Source organism: Vicugna pacos, chromosome 11 (genome assembly GCF_048564905.1).
Source record: "Vicugna pacos chromosome 11, VicPac4, whole genome shotgun sequence".
NCBI classification, from domain to species: Eukaryota; Metazoa; Chordata; class Mammalia; order Artiodactyla; family Camelidae; genus Vicugna; species Vicugna pacos.
This window is the reverse complement of record NC_132997.1, coordinates 89,137,150-89,158,185: the sequence shown is the minus strand read 5'-3', so window position 1 is coordinate 89,158,185 and position 21,036 is coordinate 89,137,150. Positions and strand designations below refer to the sequence as shown.

General features: G+C 38.9%; 1 protein-coding gene across 5 annotated transcripts in view; it reads right to left on the bottom strand.

The window, feature by feature from the left end:
* Window positions 1-21,036, bottom strand: part of PNLIPRP3 (pancreatic lipase related protein 3) — a 76,763-nt gene that overhangs the window by 5,674 nt on the left and 50,053 nt on the right. For 3 of the 5 annotated variants that reach the window (XM_072971965.1, XM_072971966.1, XM_006200182.4), the window contains 7 exons: window positions 18,348-18,467; window positions 18,141-18,263; window positions 14,891-15,009; window positions 12,301-12,433; window positions 10,303-10,414; window positions 7,832-7,999; window positions 6,734-7,562 (listed from right to left, as the gene is read on the bottom strand). In XM_072971965.1, coding sequence (XP_072828066.1) covers window positions 7,499-7,562; window positions 7,832-7,999; window positions 10,303-10,414; window positions 12,301-12,433; window positions 14,891-15,009; window positions 18,141-18,263; window positions 18,348-18,467 — 839 coding nt within the window. In that variant the 3' untranslated portion in view covers window positions 6,734-7,498. Of the gene's footprint in view, window positions 1-6,733; window positions 7,563-7,831; window positions 8,000-10,302; window positions 10,415-12,300; window positions 12,434-14,890; window positions 15,010-18,140; window positions 18,264-18,347; window positions 18,468-21,036 lie in introns of those variants that run through there. The other 2 variants (XR_012077617.1, XM_072971967.1) reach the window with 2 other exon arrangements.

Here is a 21,036-nt window from a genome sequence, read left to right as displayed (position 1 = left end):
ATAATAACATACAGATACCAAATTAAAGTCTTATATGGTTGGGGAGAATTATGAACATACAAGAAAATCCAAATTTTATTTTTTATTGATTGATTTCTCTATCTATCCACTCATTCATGTATGCAGATCCTCACCTAATTAGTCAAAAAGGATTTCAGAATGAGAAAGCAGTCCCAATAATCATAAATATTATCTTCATTTTATAGGTGGACACATTGGGACTCAAAGAGGAGAAACTGTTTGCCTGAGTTCACTTCATTAATTGAATCTGCAATCAGGACCAGGCCTTAGATTCTCTAATTCATAATTCCATGCTCTATCCACCACATTAAGTTTTAAGATATTTTGGAAGTTCAAAAATAAATAACCTTCTGTTTCTGAGATTTCAGAAAACATCACTTGCATTGCTGGCACAAAATAGTATGTGTCTCACATTTCATTTGTCTTCTGCTGTTTTTTTTTTCCAAGTTGTGTGTTTTGGCCTTTTTCTCTTGGTGATAACCAATGGAATTAACAATTTCTGGCCTTGAAAAATCCATGAGCCTTTGTTTAAGTGCTGGTGAAAGAAATCTCTGCAAGTAACATAGAAAAAATGTTGCATTTCCCCCTGCAGCTTCGGAGAAAAAGCAAATGGCATTGTGCATAATAAAAGTAAATACTGATATAATATTGTGTGAAAATAACTGTCTTCCTGTAAAAAGTCTAATTCTGATTGGTTGCCTTAGAAATGTTTTGTTGTGGAGATAAAAGTTAAATTCCTTTCTGCTCTCCAAGAACTAGCAATGTGCATAACTTTTCATTTTAAGCCAAAAGGGAATCACTGACACTTCCCTTTTCTCACACTTGCTTGTAGTATGTGATTTGGATAGAGTTCTTATTTAAACAAAGAGCTTTTTGGTCTTGTCTCTCTCATATAAATGAATGGTGTCCAGAGGCATCACCTGCTGCCCACATGCTCTTTGAGGTTAAGAGTCAGGAAAAAAAGGTGCTTCCTTTACTTTTGAGTGGCATTCTCATCCTTCACACACTCACACTTCTCTTATTTTAAATGTTAGGTTTGCTGTGGTTATTCCTAAGTGATGGATTGAAGTTTGGTAATTGCATCTGTCTTCATGATCCATGGGCACTGTTCTGCAGTTGACTCCGTTAGGACCACTGGACTGTGTCTTAGACGAGCCAGAGATGAGTGGATTAGTCATGCTCCAGTTGGCATCATCTTAAATCTATTGGGCATGGCCTTTGCTCCCTCTTCTTGGGACCCTCAAGGAAATTATTGCTCCTCTGGCCACGGTTGACAGTCAATAGATCTTTGATGGATAGATTTATGTGTGAATGGATGAATGAAATGTCAGTTTTGTTTTTCCAGGACCACAGGTAGTGGGAAAATAAAGTACACTGAATTCCAAAATGGAATCACTTATAACAATATACATGGTAACCACAGAATTCAGAAATGAAAACCTACCGGTCTCTCTCTCTCTCATGATTCGTTTTATAGGAGATCAATAGTGGAGAGTGAAGGTCACAGAAGTAGTTGAGTAGGCTGGCTCTCTTCTATGCCACTCTCACCCCTGCACCTGCTTCTATCACAATTGTTGTCATGAGTTATTATAATCAAGGGTGTCTGTCCTTTCCCATGCCCTCTGCAATGCTGTGTATATCTCAAGAGCAAAGACTATCTCTTGGTTTTCATATAACCTCATGACTTAGCACAATGCATGGTATACAAAGGTTACTCAATAAATGTTTCTTTAGATGAATGAATGAAAAACAGCCTATGAAAAGAAAAGAAAAACACATGACTATGTAAAGGTTAAGTGTCTGCAAAACTTGAACATTGAAAATAGGCTGCATAAGGAAGAAAGCATTTACCAAAAATTTTGGCCCATCTATACAGACATTCAGACATTCTCTAATATTGGAGTGAAATCCAGTTGAGAGACTCTGCTCTCCTGAGTATATGACTTAAATCATTTAGAGCAGAACTCTTAGAGAATCATGTGTAAAATCAAGAAGCCCATCTGGTATTATAAGTATGTATTTTGGGGAAAAAAAAAACACAACACAGCACAAAGCACACCTGTCATTTTTTATTACACACTCTGCAGAAAGCAAAGATTTACAAAATCTTTTTGGCCAGAGGATATATGAAAAAAGATTGATTTTCCTAGGTGGAGGAGTAAAGACCCCAGGAGAGACATGAGATTTTTATGTTTATCTAACACGAGCTTAGGTTTTAAAAGGCTGGGAAACAATAACTTGGAATAAATTATACTGTTCCTGAGGCCCTCTGCTTGCTCTAAAGAGTTGCAGAGTCAACAAAACCTGAGGCCTTGTTAAGCAGGGTAATTTCTATTATTCACTCTGATCTAAGGAGCTTGGGGAAATAGACATACAACTCAACCGGGTATCTGATTCTTCCTAAGCTTCTGCAAGAGCATTTATGATCCACCTCATCCAGCCCTAGGCAGAGTGCAGAGTCCAATGCCTTTTTCGTAATTGGAACTTTACTCAATTTGCTCCCTTCCTCCAGTCCTCCTAGAGCACAAACCTCTGTAAATCTTCTTCCAGGCACCTGTGTCCTCTTAGCCTGCCATTGAGCAATTAGATTCAAAGCCATCCAACATTCTATTTTACCTACAACTCAACTCCAGTTGGTACAGCCCTTTCAAATGCATAAAGTGCTAGTATATACATAATTCTCTGAATAAATTTTTTAAAAAAGATTGCCAGTTAACTTGAGATCTGTAAGGTGCAGAAATTGCCCACCCTGCAGGCCAGCATGGAGTGGGGTCAATCCCACTGCTCATCAAACAGGAACCTGAATGCCATCAAGTGTCTCAACCTAAGTACCACAGGAAAAGTACAAGAGAGAGAAAGGAGCTAAATGACACCAAGGAGATTCCATCAGTTGAATATGAGAAATTTTACAGGACAAGTAACCTGGCTTATTTAACAACTGGTGTGGAAGAAGTGATGGGGGACTGTTACAGATGAAAAGAGACTTATGGACATGTTAATCAAATGCAATTTGTTGAGGGAGGGTATAGCTCAGGTGGTAGAGTGTGTGCTTAGCATGCATGAGGTCCTGGGTTCAATCCCCAGTATCTATAAAAATAAATAAACCTAATTGCCTCCCACCAAAATGAAAAATAATTAATATAATAAATAAGTAAAATATTTTTTAAAATGCAATTTGTGGATCTTGCTTGGATCTCAATTTAAACAATCAAACTGCCAAAAGACCTTTTTACAAATAATCTGGGAAATTTAAAAACAACCTTAATGTAAGATGATATTAAGGAATTATTGTTAATTCTTTTAGTTAATATTAAATTCACTTTAAAGTGATTATTGTTAATTTTTATAAATAGATATTATAGTTATATTAAAAAAATTTATTATATAGAGATTCATACCGATGTGTAAATGGGAAAGATAGTATTGTATCTAGAATCTGGTTTAAAATACTCCAGTAAAAACAAACAAAACAAAAACAGGCAGTGTGTGTTTGTGTACACACTTATAACACAGAATTGGCAAAATCTGAAAATTATTTAACTGGCTGACAAATACTTGGGAGATCTATTTAACCAATTTCTCTGCTGCTGTGAGTATTACAAAATTTTTACAATAAAAAGTAAAAAAGAAAAAATAATTTAATTTTAAACGGAAAGAGTAGGAAGTTGTTGACAACAGTGCTGAATTCTGCTGAGGGGTGGAATAGATGAGTAAAACTTTAACTTACTAACTGGCAGTCACTGGAAATCTAAATGAGAGCTGTTTGCAGGTTAGCTGGGACTAGAGGGGAATCTAGGGTTGAGAATGGCTTCAACTTAGACTTTTAAAAAGCTGATGCAATGAGAGCTTGAATGTGTAAAAGAAAGAAAATGTTACCAGTAGGACAGGAATCACAGGAAAGCTGGAGAGAGTGAGATCCAACGCATAGCGGCAAGCATTGGCTTTGGACAGGAGAAGGGGCAGCTTCTCTACTAGAAAGAAAAAGGGTAGAATGGATGCAGATGTAGGTAGTTGATATGTTTGGATCAAAACTAGGAGCAATGTGCTCTCTGATCACCCCTGTTTTCTGTATAAAGTTGGTGGAGTATTTGGGGTAGGAGATAAGAAAAAAACCAAAAGCCAAAAATAGGTAGAATTTCAGGACAGTGTTGATGACCAACTTATAGTTACACACGTCCTCTCTGTGATGTGACTATCTCAGTAGCCCTCAACTGTTGAGGTGCAGGCCTAGAGGAAGAGAAACACTGGGTGCACTTAGATTGAGGTTTAGCATTACAGGATACAAAAAAAAAAACCAACAAGACAGGGAGTTTAGGGTGTTAATAAGCATTCATACTGAACTAAAATATCATGCAACTTAAGCTGGGTATGAAAGGGAGTGGATTGGTGCGGTTGAAGGGTAATGGATCAGAAGTCAAAAGGAGGTCTGACAAGGTCATTAGGTCAGCCTGAAGGGGAGGCAGTTGTGGCAGGAGAGGGAAACCTCTAGGTGATGTGATGACAAGGCATGAGTATGAATGGAGGGCAGCGGGCAGGAGGGGAGGTAATGGCTCATGGGATTGGAAGTCACTTTTCAGTATAAATAGCAGTTTGCTCAAGAAGCAGAAGAGAGATATTCCCTCTATACCCATGGGAGAAAATTTTTGCAAAAGATGAAACTGACAAAGGCTTGATCTCCAGAATATATAAGCAGTTCATATGACTTAATAAGAAAAAAACAAACAACCCAATCCAAAAATGGGCAGAAGAGCTAGACAAGCAATTTTCCAAGGAAGACATACAAATGATCAATAGACACATGAAAAAATGCTCAATATCACTAATTATCAGAGAAATGCAAATCAAAACTATGGTGAGGTATCACCTCACACCAGCCAGAATGGCCATCATTCAAAAGTCCACAAATGACAAATGCTGGAGAGGCTGTGGAGAAAAGGGAACCCTTCTACACTGCTGGTGGGAATGCAAGTTGGTGCAGCCACTGTGGAAAACAGTATGGAGATTCCTCAAAAGACTAGGAATAGACTTACCATATGACCCAGTCATCCTGCTCCTGGGCATATATCCAGAAGGAAATCTACTTCAAAAAGACACCTGCACCCCAATGTTCACAGCAGCACTATTTACAATAGCCAAGACATGGAAACAGCCTAAATGTCCATCAACAGATGACTGGATAAAGAAGATGTGGTATATTTATACAAAGGAATACTATTCAGCCATAAAAAACAACATAACACCATTTGCAGCAACATGGATGTCCCTGGAGAATGTCATTTTAAGTGAAGTAAGCCAGAAAGAGAAAGAAAAATACCATATGAGATCACTCATATGTGGAATCTAAAAAACAAACAAACAAAAAATAAAAACCATAAATACAAAACAGAAACAGAGACAGAATACAAACTTGTCGTTGCCAGAGGGGAGAGAGGTGGGAAGGGACAGACTGGGAGTTCGAAATTTGTAGATACTGACAGGCATATGTAGAATAGATAAACAAGATTATACTGTATGGCACAGGGAAATATATACAAGGTCTTGTGGTAGCTCACAGAGAAAAAGAATGTGACAATGAATATATGTATGTTCACATATAACTGAAAAATTGTGCTCTACACTGGAAATTGACACAACATTGTAAACTGACTATAACTCAATAATAATAAAAAGAAGAATTTTCTTACAGTCTTCACCCCACTGTTTGCTAGTCCCAAATACTCTGCACAGTAGTGCAAGGCACTCAGAAAGGGAATTGTTTTTATAGAACTTTCCTAGGCAGCAGTACACACAGAAAATAATGCTGTGCCCTTGAACTTCCGGATCTGCTGAGATAGTCCATGCACTATTTTTCATCCTTACAACATTCTTATTATGCAAAATAGGGGACAGATATTAAGAACAATGGGACAGAAAGGCCATACTTTATTAACATAGGGTTCCCAGAAGTTAACTGACTATAGTCTGTCTTTTCAAGTTTAGAAACAGCCAGCCAAAAGACCCCTTGGACAAGGAAGCAGGCCAGGACTCACAGAGCCAAATGCAGCATTTTAATCCATAATTCTTCCTCCCAGTGGGCAAGCCCCTCCTAAAGGAAGAAGGGCTAAGCCGACAGCAGTGCAGGCTCGGGGCAGCTGCTCTCACTGGTGGTTCTCCTCCCCCAGAGCCATGAGCTGGCTCCACTGCCAGGCTGCTCAGCAGCAGTGGTGTGGCGACACAGTTACTCAGCAGGGCTCATATCCTCCCACTGGGGCTGCTCATGGCCAACCAGCTCCTGGGCTGGCTTGGGCCTTGGGCTGATATGCCACTAGGGAGGCAGGACACTTAGATGGATCATGCCAAATGTGTCCTTCTCTCCTCTCCTTCCACCAAGCCCTGTGCTCCAAACAACCTTCTACCTCCTCCGCGCACAATGGGAAAGTCACCCCATTTTGTTCTTTGCTTTCTGCAAAGACTCAAGTTCATGTCCACCTGTTGGCCTCTTTAGGTTCAGTTGGCAGTGAGGCACCAAGGAGAATCGAGAAACCCCCTGCAAAATATCTATCATCACTTCTCAACAATATTTGTAGCACAGTGCCATGGGCCAAACACTGAGCCCAGTGATATTAAACAGAGCAAATAAAAACACTCTCATTTTCACTGGATGAGGACAACTGAATTAGAAGAAATTGAAGCAAAATAAAAGAAAAAACACAACTGACACATTTAAATATTACAATATTGTTATTATAAAGACAGAGTTAAATGCTTACAAATGAAATGCTGCCTTTAGGCTAAATACAAATTTGCAACAGGACCTTCAGGGCCCAGGGAGATAAGTGAGTCTCCTGCAGCAGGGGGCTTTTAGAAGAAGTGGGTGGTGATCCTTAGGGCCCACTGCTAACTGATGCTCACATCACAGATACGCTCTCAAATCTCTCTTACCTCACACACCCCCCGAAGACCAAGGGACACCCTGGAAATACTGATGTGCTCTCATTAGTTTTCATTATTAATCGATAGATGTTATCAACCCACAGGGTTATAATCTACTATATATTATGAACTACAGACATAACTTGTCTTGGCAAGACTCAACAACATAGTAAATATTCTTCAAGTCATTTTAGAAGAATGATTAATCCACCTGGAAATACTCTAAAAGGTACTTCAAACACTCAACCAGACAGAGGCTCATTTTCACTGATGAGTTGACACTACACTTGCATCAGTTCCTCTTATTCAGGGGAATTCCAACCCAGCTCTGTTTTGTCACTGATACCCAGAATCCTACAGATCATGTACTGTACTCTGCACCAGGGCGTAGTCTGTTTTTAAGGCACATAGAGAAGTTTATAAGAAAAACATTCTATAAAGAAAAAAGGCAACTGTACCTTTCTATCTCATTTACAAGGGCCAAGTTTGGTCTGGACACCAGCTGGAAAGAGATTAATTTTCCCATTGCTCCCATTAAATAAATCCATCAAGATTATATCTGGGATTAGCATGGTTTCAGGATCTGAGCAATATCAGGTCCCATAATGTTCTGGCTACAGAAGGTAGATCTGAAAATTTTAAAAGGGGAAAAGAGGATATTAATACAATTCCAGGGTGTGTGGAGGGGGAGACATTGGTAGATCTTTTAATTTCATGAGTAGTTATTATTTTATAAACACTTTTATAAATAAAATATCGATTTTGCTTTTCTTAATTACAAAATTTCAAGATGTATGAATTTTTATACTAGTGACAAATTTCAAATTATATATGGGTTTTAAGTAGTTTATAAAATTTAAACTATGTTTGAAAATGCAAAGGAAAAAGGAAGACTTACTTATATGCATATTTTCCAGATATATCTGTCACCATTTCTGCTCCCAACTTATTCTGAGAACGTAAAATTGAATGTTCCTTCCAAATGAACTGAATACTTGTTATGTTTCCAACGTTAATGTCTGCATCAATTAAATTTGTGTAAGTCATGCCTGGGTTAAGTGTTCCACTGTAAACAGAAAAATAAGACTCACAAGCTTGCACTGGGTATGCACTTCACAATGCTGAAGTGAAAGACAACATCTCTGTGCGTGTACCATGGAAGAGAAAGTTGTATCTCCTTGGCATTTGCTTATAGGAGATTTATTCTTTCCACTGACATTGGTCAGCATCTCAGAATAGCATGGTTTCGCAGCTTGAAAGAAGGGTGAGGTAAATGGGAAGCTTGACTAGCTGATTTTCAGGGGATGCCTACAGATACTTACCTTGATGAGTTCTCCATAATGAAAGATCTGGTCTTGGTTTTGTAGTATCAGACATTTAATTTTACTGACACCAGGAAATGATCAAACTGTCAATGATGGACTAAATTCACATAAAACTGATATAAAAACGAGAAGCCTATTAATCAGCTCACAATGGTGAAAAAAAATTTCCTTTTTATTAACCAAAATGTTCTCCTACTCTTTCCCCAGTACCCTCTTTTTCTTGGCAACAGAGCAAAGAGAAGTGAATTATCTTGAGGCATAAGGTGTATTTTATGCAAGCCAAAATTAGACCAGATGAGATTTCTTTATTCCTGCTATTTCTTATTCCTTTGTTAATATATCATCTGTCTCCTCTAACTGGAAGATAAGCTCCATGAGAGGAGGACCTATCTGTCTCCCCAGCAATTAGAACAATTCCTGGTATACAACAGGCATTTAAATGTTTGCTGAATGAATGAATGAATGTTGCTATTCTTAGGGCCTGTCTTATTCCATTACATGTAGAATTAGTTGATTTAATTACCAGAAGACAGCTGTTCTTCCAGGTTATTAAGGGTAATCTCCTCGTTGCTACGTGAACTGTTGTCACTCAGTGCACACGCAGTGTAGCCCTGCGTGACAGTGTTACTGGAAGCCCAAATAACTAAAGTACAATCAACAGAGAAGCCACACTCTCAAAGCCTGGCTGAAGACTAGGAATAGACTAGCATACTAGCTCCCTTAGCGGACTTCATTTCAAGATGAGACATCTACTGTGGACCTGAAATGCTTAATTATTCCTAAAAAAGAAGATTGGAAAACTATGCAAGGACATTACAAACAGCTTCTTTAGACATTAGCCAAAGAAGCAGAGAGATGTCAAAACATTCTCACAAATCTTAGAAGGGCCAGGAACTGCACATTCATTCCCACCTGCCCCAGGTCAGCTGCCTTTGTGCAGGACACAAACAACAGGCAGGCCTCACTGTGGGCCTCAGAGCCATAGACACAAGATGGTGTTGAACTATTCTCAGGGGAATAGCTTACTGGAGACATGACAGGTAAGTGGACATGAGACATGCTAAGACAGGGAAGGATATTTGGAACATGGAACAGCATGGTAAAATCAGGGAGGAAAGGGTAAGATCCAGTCAATGTTGGGTGACGCAATCATAGTAACCTGCCTGAGCTAAAGGTGAACAAAGCCAAATGGTGGGAGGCACGTCTAGAAAGGTTGGCTGGACTTTGCGCATGAGCCAGGATCCAGATCATCACTGACTGAACTCGTCTGTCTTCACAGGCAGCTGCATCAAGGCAAGACGATGAGCGCAAATGCTGCCAGAGTGATTCATATAATGCATCCCTCAACTGACAAACTAACCATAAAATCTCTGCTCTTCATAACTCTTCCCAGTATTTGAAGATGATGTAAATCACAAAGGCAAAACATATAATCCATTCATCAATTTGCAAAATGGTAACATCTAATTAGCACGTATAATGTTAATTCTGAAATAAATGGCAGAATTAAGCAACAGAAGTGAAAGATGTCAATACAAAAATGCTAAATCTGATCAAAGAAAAGATTAAGGAAAACTCATGATGGCGGACTTTAGCCTAAGATGCACAGTATTCTCTACTGAATTATTCCTACCTTTGACTTTTCCAACACATATCCTAAATCTGTGGGTACTACTTAGAAAGCTTATTAGAAATTTGGCAATTTATATAAATGTCTTATTTCATATGGAATCTATTCAAATAAAGATATATGCCCAAATTCATATAGCATTAATGGACTGGATTAAAAATATATCTTGTTTCTTGTCAATTTTTTTCTACTTGCTTTATTATACAGATTCATATTTTCATGTCCTAACATTTTCTGTTTGTGACTGGAACAGCAGAGAAAATAGAAATTATGATTTCTATTTTATATTTGGAAAACATAAAGTAGTAGCATGATAGCTGGTGGTATTGTAGGAAAAGAAAGGGCTGAGCCTTACTGAGCCAGACAAACTGAGCGCCCAGCACTGTTACCTACCAGGCCCTTGTCTCTGCCTACCTGGCAACCTCAAACTCCCCTGTTTTCCCAGTGGTTCCACCTACACGGAGAAATATACTTCCTTGAGTGACATTGTTCCCATCGAGTTTGACAGACAGTTTGTGCCTCCAACCTGGAAATAGAGAAAGAGAAAGAGAGAGAGAGAGAGAAAGAGAGAGAGAGAGAAGGATTAAAAACAAGTGAAAAGCATGACATCCTGGCTACTTTAATGTAAATACAACTTTCAGGGTTAAAGTGGATCAGGGCTATTCATGTTCATGAAAAAAATACAACTTCATATAGCTCGAGTGAATTTGGTGAGAAACTACATTTCAAAAAACATATAAATGTTCACATTTTGATTTTGCAGAAGTAAATAGTTTAATAGTATCTTTAGAGAAAATTCTTTAATTTTCCACACGTGTTCATGACTTAAAAAAAAATGCATGTCTTCTTTCATTCAAATTTGTATTCTGTGGCATTTATACTTCCCATAGCCAAGTTTTAATGTGCCGTAGTTTGACAACTAATCCAGAAAACATTTAGAAAGCCAACTGAGCAATGTCTGTGCTTTTAAAATGATTTAGTGGCAAAGTGAATTGTCCTTTCCTCTCCCGCAGAGATATGTGCTAGGAATACTCAGTTAACACAGGTCTGGGTCAGCACAAAGCCTGCCAGTAGGATAGATCCCTTGCAAATGGTCAAGTGCAACTTAAAAAAAAAAATCTAGAGCTAAACAGCCCTTTCATTCTGAATTCTGGAATTGTTGCACGCTTAGTAACACATTGAAAAAAATGTAATTCTTCATAAAATTGTTTGAAAAGCATCTGAAAAGGAGAAAATCTACCAAAGAGAATTTTCAGTTCATGAGTTAATCATTGCCGAAGAGATCTCTATCCCTCCTCGGCTCATTTCACTGCAAATGGTTTCCACCATCACACCTCCACTGAACTCACTCTCCTCAAGCACACCAGTGACAGCGCTCTCCAGAGGCTGAGACCCCTATCTCTAACTGCACACTCCCGAGTCCTCCTGGCATCTCAGACCTAACATGTTAGAAACTGAGTCATCAACTTCCTCCCAGCCAGCCTCTCTGCCTGTGTTACCAAGTTCAGCGAATGGCACATCACCCACCCAGCCAGAATCACCCTTGACTTCTCCATTTTCTGCATCCCTCAAATCCATTCACCAAGTTCCTTTTTGCTTGTCCCTCCTAACTATCTCTGTAATCTCCCCACTTCTACCTTTCTACCTGGACTGTTGCCAACAACTGTTTTTTTTTCCTCCCAGCTTTACTGAGATATAGTTTACATACAATGAGACACTGTGTAAGTTTAAAGTGTATAACTTGATGACTTGATATACATATACTGCAAATTGATTACCACAATAAGACCAGGTACACATCCATCACTTCACAGAGCAGTGAGGCAGCAGCTGTTCTAACAGGTCATGTGCTCTCATCTTGTCCCCTCTCTAATCCATGAGAGACTTTTCTGAAAAACCAATCTGATCATCTTAATACCCTTCAGCGGCTTTTCATTAGTCTGAAGAGAAAGCCCAAACTTCCCGCAGGGCACCTACTTTGGTTATTCAACCCCATTTTCCTCTCCCCCTTGTCTCACATGACTCTCCTCCTGGGGCTCTTCTTTTAGTTCCAGCTCTGTCTTGTCGCCAGGCATTTTCATAAACAGTTCCTTCTGCCTGGAAGACTCCATTTCTCCCTCTTACTCACCTTTTAGCAGTCAGCTTAGAAATCATCTTCCCTCAGAAGGGGCCTCTGACCTGGTTGTGGAAGTTCCTCCTTTGAATGTCTTCCAGTGGGAAGTTTATTACTCAAGACTGACACTGAGATTTTGTTTGCTTTCCCTCTGGTCTCAACCCTCTGTATTGCTCTTCACTGCATCCTCAGGGGCTGGCCCAATACCCAGTTATTTAGTAGACACTCAGTAAAAACTGTTGCATTTTTAAAGATAAGTACCTTAAAGCATTATAGTAAAATTTTGCTACAATACTTACGGGCAAATGGGGAAAAAGTCCCTGTGTTTAAAAAATAATATGCTCTATTAGGCCTCATAGTTTTGAGGTGAAATCTATCAGCAAAGTGACCCATCGTTGGGCAACCTTCCTTGGGACAACGGAAGCAATTTCCCTGGTGATAGAAAATAATTAGAAGCATAATTAGAAAGTCTTGACCTTCCATAGACTCAGGACATATCATTAAACTATAATAAATCTTTGGAATCTAAATAAAGTATATGCATTTAAAAATGACTCGAATGCCTAACAGACCACTCTGCCTGTTTCCAAAAACAAAACATAACAAAGCAAAAACAACTAAGGGAAAAGAAAAAGGGGCTATTAGAAAAACGAGTAAATGGTATGAGTAGACAATCCATAGAAATTCAAACAGTTAATAACGATGTAAAAAGATGCTCAGTCTTACTAGTTGTCAGAAATGTGCTAATTAAGACAACATACAATTTCATACTCAGCAGATTTGCAAAAATTAAAACAACTAGCAATACCAAGTTTTGGTGAAGACACGGAGTGGGGGATTCTCGTTTACTTCTTATGGGAATATAAATTGACAGACATTGCAGACAGCCATTTGGTAATGTCTAATAAAGATGGAAATGCACATATGCTTTGACAACTTCACTTCTATTCTATGCCATAAAGAAATTTCTACACAAGTACATAAGGAGACATGCAGAGTTGTTTATTGCAAAATTGCTTTTAATAACAAAAACCGAAACAATAAAAATGCACATTTGTAAGGGAATGAATAAAACAATTGTGAATGATTCTTACCCAATAAATACATTAGATCTAGATACATCAATGTAGATATTAAATTTATAAAACTTAATTTAAAAAGAAGCAAATCCAGAAAGACGCTTACAGTATGATGCTATTTATTTAGTCCGTATATTGATTTGCTTCAAACTCCTCCTTAGGGGAAAGCATGAAGGGAATATAAGGTACTTCAATTTTATCTGGATGAATTAAAATCTAAAGCAAAACTAACAAAATATTAATAAAAAAATCTGGGTAGCAGTATTTGAATATTTGCTATTTTAGGTTTTGAACTTTTAGATTTATAAACCGGACATTTAGGCTAGAACTGTAGCAAAACATCCCATTTAAAATCCCATTTTTAATGAAGGAAAACACTTAACAAAAATAGCAAGGGCTCATATTTATTAAGTGCTTGCCATGTGCAAGGCACTGTTCTAAGCATTTTATATGCATTTAAGTCAACTAATCCTCACAAAGTCCCTTATTATTATAATGCTTTTAGTCTCCTTATTTGACAGATGAGGAAACAGAAACACTGAGAAGCAAACAATTTGTCCAATGTTGCACGTCTAGCAAGTGATGGAGCAAGAATATGAACTCCTGGCACTAAAATCCCTCCTTATTTTATTTCATTTCATCTCATTTTTATGACTGTTGTAAAGTACAATGAAACACTTTAAGGAAATTGACTCGATGTTCTCTAGTTTGTAGCCATAATTAGCGTCTATGTGGTTTGGGAGCTTATGGTGCTCCAGTCTGGGAGATTGAACCCCACTAACTCTGAACACACCATGACTCTGAGAACCTGCTTCTACCTGCCTCGGTACCGTAAATGTCAGGATCCCTTTGGCCACTTAGAGTAGCATCTGGGGTTGGAAGGAGGAGGAGGAGGAGGTGGGGAGAAAGAGGTTTTGGGGGAATGCCAGTGCTTAGCTGGCAAGCTTTCTGAGAACTGCAGTTCACCAGCCAGGTTATGAGTTAGGACAACTGACTCAGGAACCTGAGAAGACGGCCTGAGGGCACCCACTCACCTTGCTCTGGAACAGGAGGGAAATGCTTATTCCTGTCCCAACACTGCACTTATTCACAAAACGCTACTACTTCCAATGCACTTCAGCTGGAAACCCCACATTTTTCTACCCTGATAAGGCATTAGGCATTAGGTCTCTGAAGCACAAGTAGGAAAGTCTTTCTATTCCCCATAAAAAATAGATTTTTTTCCTCCCTTTCATAGTGATAACTAAATGAAAAATATGGTCAACGCAGATCTGGCACTATGTGCCTTATGACTCAAGCAAAATCAGATTTGGTATTTTGTAATATATTGATCTGCATGAGCTCTCTACACCTCAGTTCTGCTCTGTATAAATAATTAAATTTTAATAAAATATTTTTCATGTTCCAAGTAAATAGTAATATGTTTGACTGTAGCTATTGATTGGTTCAGCCTTCTCAGGGCATCTTTGAGAATGACATTTAAAATACATACACACAAAAATTCTTGCCCTGGACTTGTGCCTGTTACATAGTAGCATTTAATTACTGCATAACAAATGGCCAAAAAAGCAAAATTGGATATAATCTTCAAAAGAGCTGAAACAACCAGAATACAAATAGTTAGTTTAGTTATTTAAGCCCTCCAGCGGGGCCAGCTACTGTTCAGTACTCAGCACAGAAAGAATCTATTATTTCCCAAAATGGCAGATGCATTTTTTCCCATATACTCAAAGCTTTAATTTTTAGTTGGCTGGTCATGCTTCAAAAAATGACTTGCTAATTACATTTAATGGCAAAATGCTTTACTTACTGCGTTAAAAGATTTGTAGGACCTACAAGGATAAGCAACAAATGCATCAGGATTGAGAATGCTTTCAGTATAAAAGTGATGACTTCGGGCATGGTTGCACTCAAAGAAGGAAGACACTTCTGTGGAAAGAATTTCCAATTAACTGATAGCAATGAACTGACTAACTGATAACTGACAGTATGAACCATTTCTTAGAAAAAGTAACTTTAAATGTCAGTTTCCTGACTTGGGTCAAGGTCACCAGACCTTGTGTGTAGACTTGGATATCGTACAATATTTATCAATATTATATATCATTTTCTTGTACCAAAGAATTCTTTGTGTGAATTTAAAGAAACATTTAAGCTGGGTAAATAAACATATGCAAATGTAGGTGGCTATGCTTTGACACTAATGTCCCTAACACTTCCCAGGTCTCTGACATAAGCACTTAAGAGCTTTAAGTATCACTGTGCACAGAGCATCTCCGCTTCAGACCAATTAGTTCTGTCTCCCTGTTTATTCAGTAACGACTCCTCCCTCCTGTTCAATCACAAATAGCCAGCAACATTAACCAGCGCACACCTTCAGCTGAGCTTCAAGGTGTGACAGGTGGGAGGTACTGTAAAGAATGCTAAAGACAAATTAGTTTTGTCATTGATGGGCATAATATTGTCACTAACAGTTGGGATTACTACAATAATAAATAAGAAATCTAAGTATATTTGTGCATTCTGAAATTATCATAGCATTCTAGTCATTCACCTTATGTAACAGTCTTTGACTTTACGTAACAACATTTTTACTGTATGGCATGGACTATTCTCCCAATGACCTACCCAGCTTGTCTAGCTTTTGAGAAACCAGGTTTTAGTATATGTGGTAAATCACTTAACTACAATAGTGGCCTCCAAAAATCACTCCTTCTTAGGGCCTCATCCTTTTGCAATATCATGTTACCATTCTTACTTTTTCTTTTCTTTTCTTTTTCGCCCTTCTGGATTCCAGGCTAGTCTTGTGACTTCTTTGACCAATGGAATGTGGAGGAACTGACAATGTGCAAGTTCCAGGCCTTGGTCTTCTGAGACCTTCCAGCATCTACTCTTGTTCTCTTGGAACTCAGCCTTCATGTTAAGAAAGCTAGATGAACTGGCTGGGAAGAGAAGCTCTGAAGGATAACAGACCACTTAGAGAGGAGAACTGGTACCAAGATCGCAGACGTGGAAAGTCATCTCGGACCTTCCCACCCAGCTTAGCCCTCAGGTGGATGTAATCACACAAAGTAGCCCAGTGGCCATATCACAAAGGAGAATCTCAACAGAACTCTGCCTGAATCTTGAGCCTCAGAACCATGGGCAATAAAATCACTGTTCTTTTAAGCCACTGTGGTTTGTTATGCAATATAACTGAGACAGCATCATTTCAGAAATGCAACACAGTCAGCAGAGATCAAGAACTGGCATCGTTTTTTTAAAAGGAGGACTTCTCTTACATCAGGTTTCTTTATATACAGATTTATATTCATTGTTAATTGTGATTTAGACAAGATGGTTTATTAGAATATGGGGAACTATGAATTTTAAAAGTAAATGATTTCTTAGTAATAAATATAATGTAAAATAGAATATCTTGAAGCTTAAAACTCATCTAAAGATTTAACATAAATGATAAATGTGCTTTTAATCCAATAACGTTTTAAGAATTATAATGCCTCAAAGTGGTAGCTTTTGATAAATGTATATTTTATTTGAATTCATTCTTTTATAGAATTTCAAGTGCTCAGTGTAGAACACTTAATATAGTTATGTAAAGGAGTCTTATGATCTATATTTCACCTTAATAGAAATAATTTTAAATCATAATATGGTAAATAATAAGAGAGGTTAAATTTTATAATAGACCTTTTTTGAATGAGTTTTGCTTATCTGCACTAGGTGAAATTGGCTTTAATTCTCATTTTGAGTATCTGTAGATTCACAAGTTCTTTTAAAGTAGTCTTTGCAAATAGATATTTCTAATTACACTTACTCTTTCAGAACAGATATTAAAACTATAATTTATCTCTAGTGAAGAGGAAATTCAAGTTACTCTCAATGTCATGATCTGTGTATCTTTCCTCTAAAATAGCCAATAGAAGATCAAATAATTACATCATCTAGATCTTCTGACCACATGGGATCAGGTGGTGGGATATTTAGAATCATCCAGATGTTTATTACCGTATCATGATATATTATATTACTGTGCATTATTATATATTACAAATGATATACTTCATTATTTACACGATGATGATATTTAGAGACAGGGAGGAATGGAATTCCCAAATAACTTTTTCCTGTCTTATAACTAAATACCTTATTATTTTTACTGGAAATCACTAAAAAAAGGTTAGATACTATTATGTAATTTGTGATTAATTTAATTTGTGATCCAGACTGATTCTGTTAAAAAGTCAAACCATGTCTTTCTTCTGTTGACAATCCTCCCAGGGCTCCCCTCCCATCTCACTTGAGTAAAAGCTGAAACCTTTACTACAGTCCATGAGGCCCTGTATTATCTCCCTCTGTCTTGCTCCTTCTCTAACCTCATGCCCTGCTACTCTCCTCTTTTTCACTTTACTCCAGCCACACAGGCTCCTCACTGCCATGAACTTTGCAGGCTTCTGCCCCAGGCCTTTTGCACCTGCTATCCCAATGCCTTAGCCTGGAATGCCTTTTCCACAGGTGTTCGAATGGCTAATTCTAATTTAGGTCACCTTTTCGGTAAAAACTTCCCGGCCACTCCATCAAAAATCTCCTCCCCCTACTTCACCCCCACTGTCAACAACACATCATATTCCCATTACATGCTTTGTTTTGTCTCCTTAACACTTATTCTACTGTTGTTTTCCCACTAAATTAGAATATTAGCTCCATCAGGGGGGGATTTTTGTCTTTTGTATACATTCCTATATTTGCTGCTCCCAGAATAATGTCTGGCACACAGTAATTACTCAGTCCATATCTGTTGGAGGAATGAACACATCCTCCTTGTTCATATTGAGTGACCACAACATGCTAGACATTCTGCTAAACCCTGGAGATAGGAAGGTAACCAAGATGTGGACCCTGACCTTGCAGATCTCACGACTGATGGGAACCTCACACAGGCAACTGTGTTTTGTGTTAAAGTGTACTTTTATATCATATACAAAAGGATGTGGATTCTATCCAGGTCGGGAGCTGAGTGAATTTCTAACAGTGGCTCTCATATTTTAGAAAGTATTTACCTTCCTTGTAAGCATTGAGATCAAATTTAAATAAAGGCGTAATTAAGTCTTCACATCCTGGCATGTGCTTTCCTCCATTTGGGTAAAAGTCAAGGTGACCGCAAGCATTAACAGTTCCAGCACCTGAAGTAGAAAAAACCAGCATAAACGCTTCTAAAATTGCCCTCTGTGCTTCAGGGTAGTTTCGGTTTATGTTAAAAAACTTACCAAGCTCAAAGAGGAAGCGAACTGCATTTGTATGAATGACATCAACAAAGTTGGCATCTGAGGGGTCCAGCCTGACTTCACGTGGAGTGTTGTGGAAATACGGGCCAGCCGGGTCCAATCCTAGCGCAAAGTACAATGTGTATTAAACCAAGACACACAGAAGTACACTGATAGTGTTGCTATTTTGGAAGGATAGATGGTGAAGGCAAGGTATTTTTTTCTTACATGATTTATGTAGGTCAAACACCACTCAGCATGAAGGACAGTTACATAAACTGTAGGGTCTGTTTATATTTATAAATGTAGGATCTGCATGTATTGCAATGTCATATTCCTACACACAAGTAAAGCCATGTGTAGACAACGCTGAAACAGCCAACAAAGTCAGAAAAGTCAAAGTAGCTATTCTAGGGTCTGTACGTGGAATAACATATATTCGACTAAGTTTACGGACTGCAGATGATCTTAAAAACAATCTATATGCAAAAAAAATAAAAACAAAAGAGCTCCTCAAAATGTAAAGATGGATCTCAAAGAAACACAGTTAAAGTAATAGAATGGTAATCCTCAGCTAAGGCTCACTTGTTCCATTCATTATATTACACACAAAAGCCTGAAGCCCAGGAAAGTGAAGGGACTTGACAAGGCCACCACATGTTAGAGGCAAAATGGACCAGGAGCCCTGGTGTCTAGACTCTCAGCACATTGCTTCTTGTTCAAATGTCTACCCAAATAAAGGTAAGCTACCTAGGGTCTCTAAATGTTACGATCATTCACATAACTCCTCAATTACACATTTGACAGTTACTTATCAAGCTATTACTATGTGCCAGGGACAGGGTTCAGCACTTGGATACAAGAAGTAAGGTCTAGCCCTGTCCTTAAGGAGTTTTCTGTTTGGTGGGGAAGGCCCCTCAATCCAGTGTGCTAAGTGCTGAGACGGAGGTGAGCACAGGTATTATGTAAACACAGAGGAGAAACGTGTAACTCAGTCTTGGGAAATTCGCACATGCTTCTGCTGGAGATGAGAAATACAAGCAGAGATCCAAGGGACTAGAAGGGTCAGCCAGGGTAAAGATAGGGTGAGCAGCATCCCAGGGGCAGGACGGAGAACAATGTATGTGACCATCAGGGAAGAGGGTTAACCATGTTTGGGAAACTACAACTAGCCTTCAAGGGCTGGCATGTAGGAGTTTTAGAATTTGGTGAAAGATGAAGATATCATTATAAGCAGGAGCCAGATATAATCTGAGCCATGGTGAGTTTGGATACGACCTGGCTGTCAATGGGCAGCTCCTACAAGTTTGCAAAAGGGTAGATCTACAGTCAGATTTGTATTTTAGCAAAGTCTCATTGCAGTTGCGTGGAGACTGGGCTCCAGAGTGGAGAGGACTTGGAGCAGAGCTGTGCCTAATCCTGGGAAATTGCAGCCTGAGTGAGAAATGACTGGGTCCCGGTGTGGGGTGGGTATTGACTGCCTCAGCATACTTAGCCTGTCGTAGGATCCAGATTCTGTTTTTATTTTTCTAATTGATATAATCGTGGAGAGATAAATGACAGAGTGAGAAGAAGAGAGGAGGGGAGGGAAGAGGGTGCCTGGCATAGAACCTTGAAGAACACCAAGGAATTAGGGAAAGGGAAAGAAAAGGAACCTGCAGGGGAGCCTGGAGAAAAGCCGTCAGAGAACAAGGAGATGGGGAACCAAAGGAGCCTAGAGGAGAGGGTGCTCCAATGGCGTAGGAGGGGTCAGCAGGTCAAAGTCTGCAGAGGGGCCAAGTAAGAAAGACAGGAAAGATGGGAAAGGGCTGGGGGAGTGGTAAAAAACTCATGGTGAAAAAAAATGGCTGTTGGTGGTCTTGGCAAGAGTGGTTTTGGCAGAAGCGTTGGGGAAGAAACCAGACTGCAGTGGGTTGAGGTGAGAACAGCCCTCAGGGAAATGTGGCCACCTCACCCTTGAGGAGTTTAATTATGGAGAGTGAGGCAGGCTAGGGTATCGGTTAGAAGGGGCTATGGTCCAGGAGGAATGGGCACATGTCAGTGTCAATAGACAGAGTTGGGGAAAAAAACTTGTTAAGTGGGGAATAAAAGCAGACAGGTGACAGAGTAAGGTCTCCAAAATAGGCATGCCACTCAGAGCACAGGTGGAAAGATAACATTAGACAGAGGGGTCAGTGAAGTAAACCAACATGCATCTGAAGGAAATATCCAAGCTTAAGAGAAAGATGCAACAGCATTTGTCTCACAATCTCCAACTCTAGGAGGAATTTTATTTTGCTAAAGTACAATCACTGATTAGATTCAATCATCTGATGAAATCAGGACCCAGGTAGAGACAACATCCAAATATAGCAGGTACACCTCGGATTATGTTGATCTGAGGACAAGGCAACGAGATAAAAAGTTAAAGAAAAAAACCACACTAGTCCTTCTAAGGACAGGGAAGAGGGAATCTTAGATTTGTGGTTCTAGGATATTTCAGGAGGAAGGTCAGCACAAGGGAAGAGACCTCTTAAATGATCTGGGGCTGGGGTGGTGTGACCCTTAGTATAAGAGCAAGAGCGTCACCGCTTGGGATCTGAGTTTACTGGTGTGTATGTATTTGGCTGCATGTGTGTTATCAGCATAGCAGAAGTGATCTCTTCTCAAAAGGGAAAACACTGATGCTGTTTATGAATAAAAGGTAAATAAA